This window comes from Elgaria multicarinata, chromosome 13 (assembly GCF_023053635.1).
Source record: "Elgaria multicarinata webbii isolate HBS135686 ecotype San Diego chromosome 13, rElgMul1.1.pri, whole genome shotgun sequence".
In the NCBI taxonomy this organism is placed as follows: Eukaryota; Metazoa; Chordata; class Lepidosauria; order Squamata; family Anguidae; genus Elgaria; species Elgaria multicarinata.
Genome location: NC_086183.1, coordinates 14,384,141 through 14,395,098, shown reverse-complemented (window position 1 = coordinate 14,395,098; position 10,958 = coordinate 14,384,141). Strand labels below are relative to the sequence as shown.

The window sequence follows — 10,958 nt, the reverse complement described above, 5'->3', positions numbered from 1 at the left end:
TGCTTGGTCTTGAATGAGCAATGAAGATCCGCTCACTTTACAAAAGACTTGCTTCTGGTGGAGATGAAAACTGATAGAAACCAGTTTGTTGATACAGATCAACAGAGCTGGTGGAATTTTTGAACTCTCTTTGTGGGCATAGCTATGGGGAATGTCATGATGAGCGGCTGCATTTCAGAACTGAACACTACACCGCTGACATGACATCTATAATTATTCCTTCCAAGTTAGGATGCTACTGGATAAGTGGGTCTGCCCTTGAAGACTGTTTGGAAATTTCAGCTCGTTCGGAACATGGCAACTCTATGATTAACTGGGACATTCCAGTCCAATCATGATACCCGTACTAAAAACCCTTAAACTTACTCAGCAAGTGCAGCAAGCAAGGAATCCTAACTTTAAGAAAGATATTATAGCATCATGGTTGTTGTTATTATTATTATTATTATTATTATTATTATTATTATTGTGAAGTTGATGTATTATTATTATTATATCCTACCTTTTCCCCAATACTGTGACTCAAGATGGCTTTAGAAAATTAAAACATATACAATTAAAACATATAAATAGAAATACACAAAGGTTAAAATAGAATTTTAAAAACCCTGTAATATTAAAACTTTTTTTTTTTTTAAAGGCAAATAACAATAAATAAATAAATAAATAAATCCAATGCATTAACACGGGTCCAGAGTATTCCCAAAGGCCTGCCGGAACAAAAAAGTTTTGGCCTGCCTCTGAAAACACAGCAAAGAGGGAGCCCATGGTTCCTATCGGGTTCCTCTGTTGAAGCTCTTCAGTCTTTTGATCAAATTCCAGCAAAGTACAAAGGGCTCTGTTGCATTCATATCCTGCAGCTGGTTGGCCACAGAGCGCTGGACTAGATGGGCCCTTGGTCTGATCAAGCGCGACACTTTCTTGATGATGATGATGATGGATGATGATGCAATCAAGGCAGGGCACCGCGGACTTGGGTCTCCACGTCCCCCCTTGCGTCACACGGCCCTCCCCTCCTCTCCAGCAATCGGCTGCCCCTTGGTTGGATATCGGAAGCGGCTGGTTGGTGGCGCGTGAGCCGGGGGAGGGGGCGGCGGACAGGGGCAGTTCCTTTGGTGGATCTCCGCAGCGATGCCTGGTAAAGCTCAGCTGCCCGGTCGGGAGGAGGCTTCGGCGGGCAGAACTGAAACAGCTGTAGCTTCAGGTACTTTTGGAGGAGACCACACGCAGGCTCTTGTCTGGGCGCGTGCAAGGGATGGATGCACGCGCGTGTGAACCTTTCCGGATCGTTTCGAGGTGGGGGCTTTGAGAAGAATTCCCCCCCTCCCAAAAAGTCACTGCTGCTGCTGCTCGCTCGCTCGCTCTCTCTCTCTCTCTCTCTCTCTCCGTTCCCGAGCCTGCCTTGCTGCTCTTCCTCGCCTGGGTGGGTGGTGGGTGGGGGAGACCGATCAGTTACTTTATCGCGTGCAGGAGAGGAAGGAAGAAGAGGTCGACTTCACGTGGCTGAAAGATGGCTGCTGGTTTCCCCTTCTTTTGGGCCAAAGCAGATGTGGCTTTAAATCTGTGTCTAGCTAGCAGCCACAACTGCCCCCGCCCCGCCCCCTCCGCGGGCCATTTTTACTCTAGAGTAGTTAATTTTTATTTATTTATTTAATGCATTTTTATAGCGCTACCTCACCATTTCTGCTATCGTGGTGCTTTACAATCACATATAAAACAATTCCATTAAAAACCCTCAACCCACATTAAGACAATTCTTAATGGCCCCATTCGGATCGGGACCCTGCTTTAAGATCCGGATCGGGATCACCGTCTAATCTAGGGTGGAGGGTCGGGGGTTGGTGGAAAAGACATAGCTGCTAGATCCGAATTTAAAGTAATGTCCGGTTTGGTTCTCATTGAGCACACGCACAAACACACTCCGAAATAAGGCTTGAGCGAGCCTAACCATCCTGTTTCACAGTAAGCGCAACAGTAAGTCCTATGGCTTGCAATGGAGCTTACCAGGTAAGCGTAGGTAAGATTGCTTCCTACAGGTAGAAATCTTATGCCTGTTTAGAGAGTGAAAAAAGCCTACAACTCCCAGCATGCCCCAGCCAGCCATTGCTGGGAGTTGTAGGACTTTTCCCCCCTGTCTGAACAGGCATAGAATTGCTCCAGTACCAAGATGCTCTTCCCTCCCCTCCCTTTAACACGTGTTTTCCCTTGGCATACGGAATTGGGTTCAGTTTTGGATATGCAAACTTCAGCTCCTTATTCGGGCTGCTCATATATGTGCCTGGGCTGGGCTGAATCCGAGAATTCCGTTCAGCTTTACTACAACTTCCAGGGTGTTTGCTTTCCAATGTAGAAATGGTGGTATCATCGAATCATAGAATAGCAGAGTTGGAAGGGGCCTACAAGGCCATCGAGTCCAACCCCCTGCTCAATGCAGGAATCCACCCTAAAGCATCCTTGACAGATAGCTGGCTAGATCTGGGGGAGAGGGTGGATTCAACCCCCCCCCACACTTTTCCCAAACTCATTATTTCACCTCTGGAACCTGCAAATCTGAGCAGGGTAGGTTGCAGGGCACTGTGTGTGTGTGATATGGGCAATGAAGCAGGAGGGTGATGAATTTATTTCTCCCTAGAAAAGAGCAACTTGTTTGTTAATGGCAAATGAACAAAGGTTAAAGTCCACAGAGCAGCGGCAACTTTATTTTTATCTCCTTGCTTCCTCAGGCACGGGGAATCTATAAAGTCCTAGCACACACAAAGCATGATAAATTGCATGATAAAACTGTTCCTGGACAATTTCAGACAACTGGTGGGAGATTGCAAGGTTAAATGTTTCTGCGTTGGGCTGGAAGATTCTACATATTAAAAACTAGCACATTGGAAAGAAAGCTAGGGTAAAGCTCTCCTCTCTGATTTCTAGTTTCATACAGATTTCCTTTCCCCATCAGGAAACATTCAATCCCCATCACCCAACCGCTCCCTGCTCTCAGCTATAGACTGAAGTGATAAGTTCCAAGAATGATGTGACCCTTGCTCCTTCTGTTTTATTTATTGCATTATTTATCCCACCCTTTCCCCGGGAACTCAAAGTTAGGGTGAACATATGAAAAGGAGGACAGGGCTCCTGTATCTTTAACAGTTGTATTGAAAAGGGAATTTCAGCAGGTATTATTTGTACATATGGGGAACCTGGGGAAATTTCCTCTTCATCACCACAGTTAAAGCTGCAGGTGCCCTGCCCTTTTTTAAATCTGGTCACTCTAGTATAGCTCCTGCACCTTTAACTGTTGTGATGAAGATGGAATTTCGCCAGGTTCTCCATATATACAAATGACTCCTGCTGAATTTCCCTTTTTAATACAACTGTTAAAGATACAGGAGCCCTGTCCTCCTTTTCATATGGCCACCTTACTCAAAGTGGTACACATGGTCCTCCTCTTCTGCTTTCCTCTTCACAACAGCCCTGTAAGGTAGATTAGGCTGAGATACAGGATGCTGGCCTACTCCGGGTCAGACTGTTGGTCCATCTAACTCGGTATGGTCTGCACCAGCCTTCCCCAACCTGGTGCCCTCCAGTTGGTTTGGACCTCAGATCCCATCAGCCCTTGCCAGCATCGACAAGAATGCTGGTAATTGCAGTCCAAAACATTGGGAAGGCACCAGGTTGAGGAAGGATGCTGTACACTCCTGGCTCTCCTGGGATTCAGAGAGAGGTCTTTCTCAGTCCTACTTGGAGATACCAGGGATTGAATTTGGGACTTTTCACATGCAGAGCATATGTTCTGCCATTGAGCTGCAGCCCAGTAACTGCGACTGGTCTAGTGTCACCCAGGGAGCTTTAGAGGTGAGTGGGGAATTGAAAATGAGCCGTTTGGGGCTGAATCCAGCACTCTAGCCACTGCCCTGCACTGTCCATATATGAATTAGAACTAAGGAAAGAAGAAGAACTTGCAAAGCTTGGTGTTTCCCCTGGCACTCCCCCACCTCGTTCTTTCATCTATCCCTCTGTTTGCAAAAATTGGGCCTCACAGCTTGCTTTTAGATGTTGCCACACATCCTCACCCACACACACTGGTGAATTTGCATGCATACATGTATAACAGTGGGCGGGAGGGGAGGTAAGGAGACCTTTGCTGTGGATTTAAGCACTTCCCAGCAAAGTTTCTCCTGACTTATGAGAGCAAGTGGAACAAGTTAAAGGGCCTCATTTTGTCGTTACACTTGGCTTTAGGCACGGACCAAAGCAAAGCCTCAACAGATGTTCAGCCTTCTCCAGCCATGGGGCATTTTCATAGAATCATAGAATAGCAGAGTTGGAAGGGGCCTACCAGGCCATTGAGTCCAACCCCTGCTCAATGCAGGAATCCACCCTAAAGCATCCCTGACAGATGCTTGTCCAGCTGCCTCTTGAATGCCTCTAGAGTGGGAGAGGCCACAACCTCCCTAGGTAACTGATTCCATTGTCGTACTGCTCTAACAGTCAGGAAGTTTTTCCTGATGTCCAGCTGGAATCTGGCTTCCTTTAACTTGAAGTGCAAAAGCAAGGAAAACCCCATGGGGGAGTAAAAAGAAGCCAAAGGCAAAGGTAGAACCAGGCAATCTTCAAAACGAAATATTTACAAAAGTTTATTTACAGTGCCAAGGTGCCGCCTACGCGTTTCGAACGCAAACTGCGCTCTTCCTCAGGGCTGTTATAGAGTTCTGCAGACAACTTAACGAACTCTATAACAGCCCTGAGGAAGAGTGCAGTTTGCGTTCGAAACGCGTAGGCGGCACTGTAAATAAACTTTTGTAAATATTTCGTTTTGAAGATTGCCTGGTTCTACCTTTGCCTTTGGCTTCTTTTTACTTCCTTTAACTTGAGCCCGTTATTCCATGTCCTGCACTCTGGGAGGATCGAGAAGAGATCCTGGCCCTCCTCTGTGTGGCAACCTTTCAAGTATTTGAAGAGTGCTATCATGTCTCCCCTCAATCTTCTCTTCTCCGGGCTAAACATGCCCAGTTCTTTCAGTCTCTCTTCATAGCGCTTTGTTTCCAGACCCCTGATCATCCTGGTTGCCCTCCTCTGAACACGCTCCAGCTTGTCTGCGTCCTTGAATTGTGGAGCCCAGTTCCCGTTAGTTTGTTCCAGGTGTGTGTGCATGTGTGTCTTGCTCCCCCCCCCGCCCGATTCTGTTGTACCTCTTCAAACCTTGGTATTCTCCAAAGCATGCCAATGCTTCCTTCTTGTTTCCCAGAGGCTCTGTCTATGCCGCAACCGCGTTGGCACTCAGCAGCCGAGTTTGCTGTTAGATGGAGTGAGTCTATTACCTTTTGGGCCTTAAGCACGAACACTAGGAGTGGAGCCACAGATGCTTACCAGGGAGCACTCCATTGCTTCAGCTCCTGAAGGCCAATTTTTATTGACTCCTCCCTTTTGCATAGAAAAGGAACAGTGACTTGACCTTCAGTTGACGCGCCTTGCCTTCCAGATCCGCTCTGTTGACCGTTGAGTGTCAGTGTGAGCACACCCTGCATTCATTCCGCAATGTGCATTCTCTTCCCTTCCTTGTTCCGGAGTGGGTGATGAGTTGTATGTAAGGTGGGGGCAGGGAGAGGGGAGGTGTAGCTTGCAGATTTCCCAACTCTTCTTCCCAAGAGAGTGTCATCTCTGTTTACATTCTGAACATGTGCCAAGGGCCTGTGCTACGGAATGATGCCCTAGCTCCCCGCGTGCTGATTGGGGATGGGGGTATACTGCACTCTCCATGGCAACAGATAGCGTTGCTAGGAGACAGAGGAGGAGTAAAAGACTGGGAGGGATGCCCGACGGCCTTCCTATCCCTCCTCCTCCTCTCCTGCTCTCTCCCCGTGTGCCTTTGGAACAAGATTATTCCTGAAATGTGGTGGCAAGCACAATTACAACCACTACAGAAGCAGCCCATTAGGCAGAGGAGGTGTCTGTAACAGTTGAAGACTGGGCGTCCTTCTGGGGTTGCACATCTGTGGTGTGTAGGAGGGTCCTGCGATGGCATGGCCTTCGCCCAGGTTGAATAGAAATGGAAGAGTCCCCACCAATCTGGCTCAGTTCAATTTATGGATGCAATGCAGAATAAGATGCTCAAGATGGCTATGATCCTAGGAGGCGCTATACATATTTAGAACTGGCCAAAGTTCAGCTAGTCCCAGTGCCGGCCCTACAATTAGACAAAATGAGGCAGTTGCCTCAGTCAGCAGATGCTAGGAGGTGGCAGCAAAGTGCTGGAGAAGAGTGCTGTTGGCCATGTGGCCTGTGCTATGCTCCCCAAGCTAACCTGCTGCCTTCAGGCATCTTGGAGGATGCTGTCTCGTTGTCAGTGTTAAAAGTAAAATTCATCTCCCAATCCATTCAGCTATTGCAGATGGTATGGAAGTGGGCACCATCTTGTCCTTTGCTTCAGGCAGCAAAATGGCTTGGGCCACCCCTGGCTAGTCCAGCATCATAAGAACATAAGAAGAGCCTTGCTGGATCTGACCAAGGGTTCATCTAGTCCTGCATTTTCTTCCAACCAGCTGCCCATGGGAAACCCACAAGCAGGACACGAGCACAAGAGCACACTCCCAACCATGCCCCACAGCAACTGATGTACATAGGCATACTGTCTTTGATACTGGAAGCAGCATATAGCCATCAGGACTACTAGCCATTGATCACCTTCTCTTCCAGGAAGGTATCTAATCCTCTTTTAAAACCATCCAAATTGGTGGCCATCACTACATCCTGTGGTAGCAAATTCCATTGTTTAACTATGTGCTGTGTGAAGAAGTGTTTTCTTTTATCTGTCCTCAATCTCCCATTAATCTGCTTCGTGTAATGACTCCGTTTCTTACATTTTGAGAGAGGGAGGAAAATGTCACCCTATCTACATTCTCCACATCCGGCATAATTTTGTATACCTCTATCGTGTCTCTCCTTAGCTTCCCTTTTTCCAAGCTAGACAATACCGGCTGTTGTAACCTTCCATCATAGGGGAGATGCTCCAGCCCCTTGATCATTTTATTTGCCCTTCTCTGCACTTAAAGACAGTGCGACCAGAACTGTACACTGCATTTTAAGTGTGGCCGCACCATAGATTTGTATAAAGGCAATATATTGGCAATTTTATTTTCAATTCCTTTTCTAATTATGCCTAACATGGAGTTTGCCTTTTTTTTTTTTAACAGCAGCTGCACACTGGTTTGACATTTTCATTGAGCTGTCCACCACCACTAAAAGATCTCTGTCTTGGTTGGTCACCGCTAGCTCAGATCACATCAGGTTATACTTGAAATTTGGTTCTTTTTCTCCAACATACTTCACTTTAAACTTGAATCACATTTGCCATGTGGATGCCCACTCTCCCAGTTTGGAGAGATCCTTTCGGAGCTCCACAAAACCCTTTTTGTTTTATTCATCCTAAATTACTTGGTGTCATTGGCAAACATGGCAGATTCACTGCTCATTCCTAATTCCAGATCATTTATGAACAAGTTGAAAAGCATTGGTCCCAATACAGATCCCTGTGGGACCCCACTATTTACTTCCCTCCATTGGGAGAAATTACTATTTATTCCTACTCTCTGCTTTCTCTTCTTTAACCAGTTAGTGATCCATCAGAGGACCTCCTCTTATTTCACAACTGCTAAGTTTGCTCAGGAATCGTTGGTGAGAGACTTTGTCAAAACCCTTTTGGAAGTCCAAGTCAACAATATCTACCTGATCATTTCTGTCTACATGTTTATAGACACTCTCAAAGAGTTCTGAGCTTTAGGGTATAATCCTGTAATGCCTGTGGGTGGCGTATCGTCTTATTTCAGCATAGTAGCATGGGACATTTAGTAACTGAAGCAGCTAATAGGAAAAAGTGTACATGCAAAGCAAAACAGGGCATAATTGCAGGGCATGGTCTGAAGGCATAGGAAGCAGCTACCTTGCTGAAGTTAAGCAGGGCTGGTCAGTGCTTGGAGGAGAGACCACCTGGGAACCACATGTAGTCACTGAGTTCCACAATGGAAGAAAAGTGGGATACACATGTAACAGATAAACATATGCAGAGCAAATCATGCCTCTTCTTTATAAAGCATCTGTTCTCTCATCCCAGTAGCAAAAACTGACAATAAAACTGGTTTCTCAGTAGCAGAGGAAAAGCCAACCACCCTTCCCCAACCTTGTGGACCTCCCAAATATTTTGGACTACATCTCCCATCACTCCTGATCATGGGTCATGATGGCCACAGCTGATGGGGAGTTGAAGTTCAACACATCTGGAGGGCACCACATTGGGGTAGGCTGCATGGCAGCGAGGCCTGATATTAATTCCACAGTGTTGGTCCAATGGGATGCCCATGGTCACATTCCAGTTTTGGGTGAACTTTTCTCTCTGAGCTTTTCCACTTGCTTAGCTCTCCTGTTCTGGCTCCATCCCAAGTTTCATTACAGAAAACAGTTTTTGTTTGACTCTACCCACCTGTGTTCAAGAGAGACTGGAGACCTCATATGACATTAAATCTGTCAATTGAGTTGTAGTCCAACACATCTGAAGGGCACCAGGTTGGGGAAAGGTGCATGACACTGTGGCCTGCTTTTAATTCCACAAATGTTGGTCCAACGAGATGCCCATGGTCAAACTTTGCTTTTTGGTGATCTCTTCTCTCAGAGTTTTTCCACTTTCCTGGCTCTCCTGTCCTGGCTCCATTCCAAGCCGAATCTTTACAGGAAACATTTTCTGTTTGCATCTTTTCAAGAGACACTGATAGGATCTCTCTGAGGGCATAGCTAGATGGGGCGATATCCCAGGGATCGTCCAGGGACTGTCCCTGTGCATCCACATAATGCACAGGGCATCCTAGGAGCAGGGAGGGATAATAGAATCATAAAATCATAGAATAGCAGAGTTGGAAGGGGCCTACAAGGCCATCGAGTCCAACCCCCTGCTCAATGCAGGAATCCACCCTAAAGCATCCCCTACAGATGCTTGTCCAGCTGCCTCTTGAAGGCCTCTAGTGTGGGAGAGCCCACAACCTCCCTAGGTAACTGATTCCATTGTTGCACTGCTCTAACAGTCAGGAAGTTTTTCCTGATGTCCAGCTGGAATCTGGCTTCCTTTAACTTGAGTCCATTATTCCGTGTCCTGCACTCTGGGAGGATCGAGAAGAGATCCTGGCCCTCCTCTGTGTGACAACCTTTTAAGTATTTGAAGAGTGCTATCATGTCTCCCCTCAATCTTCTCTTCTCCAGGCTAAACATGCCCAGTTGTTTCAGTCTCTCTTCATAGGGCTTTGTTTCCAGACCCCTGATCATCCTGGTTGCCCTCCTCTGAACACGCTCCAGCTTGTCTGCATCCTTCTTGAATTGTGGAGCCCAGAACTGGACGCAATACTCTAGATGAGGCCTAACCAAGGCCGAATAGAGAGGAACCAGTACCTCACGTGATTTGGAAGTTATACTTCTATTAATGGAGCCCAAAATAGCATTTGCCTTTCTTGCAGCCATATCGCACTGTTGGCTCATATTCAGCTTGCGATGTACAACAATTCCAAGATCCTTCTCGTTTGTAGTATTGCTGAGCCAAGTGTCCCCCATCTTGTAACTGTGCCTTTGGTTTCTATTTCCTAGATGTAGAACTTGGCATTTATCCCTCTTAAATTTCATCCTGTTGTTTTCAGCCCAGCACTCCAGCCTATCAAGATCACTTTGAAGTTTGTTTCTGTCTTCCAGGGTATTAGCTATCCCACCCAATTTGGTGTCATCTGCAAATTTGATCAGCGTTCCCTGCACCTCCTCGTCCAAATCATTAATAAAAATGTTGAAGAGCACTGATGATCCCTCCCTTTCCCTGGGATATCGCCCTACCCTTCAATTCCACTTTTTCTGTGGTCCCTCCATGTGGGCGGATGTCACGGGTTGTCTTGGCTCCTCACAAGTAACTGCAAGGAGTTGGGAGCCAGTCATGGGGCACAGAGCTCCTCAGGAACTCTGTGCCCATCGGGTAGGGTGGGGGCAGCAGGGAAATTAATGTAATTAAAAAAAACTCCAACCTTTTGCGCACGAGCGCGTGTGTGCTCCGTCTCCAATAAAAAAACAAAATGGCAGGCGCGAAGACCTGTTCCTCCTAGGACATCACGTGCCACGTGTAGACAGAGGGGAGATCTCACGATAAACATATTGTGAGATCATACCCGCTCCATCACGCTAGACCAGGTAGGTCTAGCCATGGCCTGGGAGGATTCCCAAAAGTTAGCGCAGAAGTTCTAAGAAAAGTTTGTAATTCTGTTTGCTGTCCTACGTGACTCCTCGACTTCCTTCTCCTGTCCTAACTTGCACGTTGCTGAGCTTAGCAGTTGCTACACATTAACCTAATCAATCAAGATAATGCCTCATTGCCCATCAACTCCCCAAACAATTTATACTTCCAGTGACAGATTTAGTGTGTCATGTGCAGTTACACCCCTTAAAATGTGGATGGGCAGAAGGTACATCTTGTTCTATTGATAAATTCCCTGGCTGATTTGCAGTAGGTTGGCAAGGATTTCTGACTCCTAATTGTTGAAAACATAGCAAGAAAATGTCTTTCCACCAGCACCGCTTCTGCTCCTGCCGGAAATTATATTGCTAAAATGAGCAAAACTTAGGGTCATTGAAGGTGGATATTTGTTTGGGAGGAATACCAACTCTGGTACTCAAAGAAAATTCCTCCATTCAGAATTCTTTAAGTGTGAGACTTTTCCATCAGACTTCTAGTTGGTCCGTCTCAGGGTTCTAGTAAAAAAACACCACACACCCTAAATGAAGTAGATTTCACAAGGCTGAAGTCTGCCCACCCTCGAGGTTACGTGAAACAATGTTCATTTCAGCAGTATAGCTAAAGGCAGGAGCAGGGGTGGATGGCACCCAAATACCCAAAATACCAGCAAATGGGAGCTTTAAAATATGGCTGTGCACTGCCTCGGGACTGAACCATG

At 46.5% G+C, this 10,958-nt stretch overlaps 1 protein-coding gene across 4 annotated transcripts in view; it reads left to right on the top strand.

Moving 5' to 3' along the window:
* Positions 1-1,040: 1,040 nt before the first annotated feature.
* Positions 1,041-10,958, top strand: part of LOC134408524 (mitochondrial peptide methionine sulfoxide reductase-like) — a 64,299-nt gene continuing 54,381 nt past the window's right edge. For 2 of the 4 annotated variants that reach the window (XM_063140851.1, XM_063140850.1), the window contains exon 1: positions 1,041-1,204. In XM_063140851.1, coding sequence (XP_062996921.1) covers positions 1,132-1,204 — 73 coding nt within the window. In that variant the 5' untranslated portion in view covers positions 1,041-1,131. Of the gene's footprint in view, positions 1,297-1,326; positions 1,424-10,958 lie in introns of those variants that run through there. The other 2 variants (XM_063140849.1, XM_063140852.1) reach the window with 2 other exon arrangements.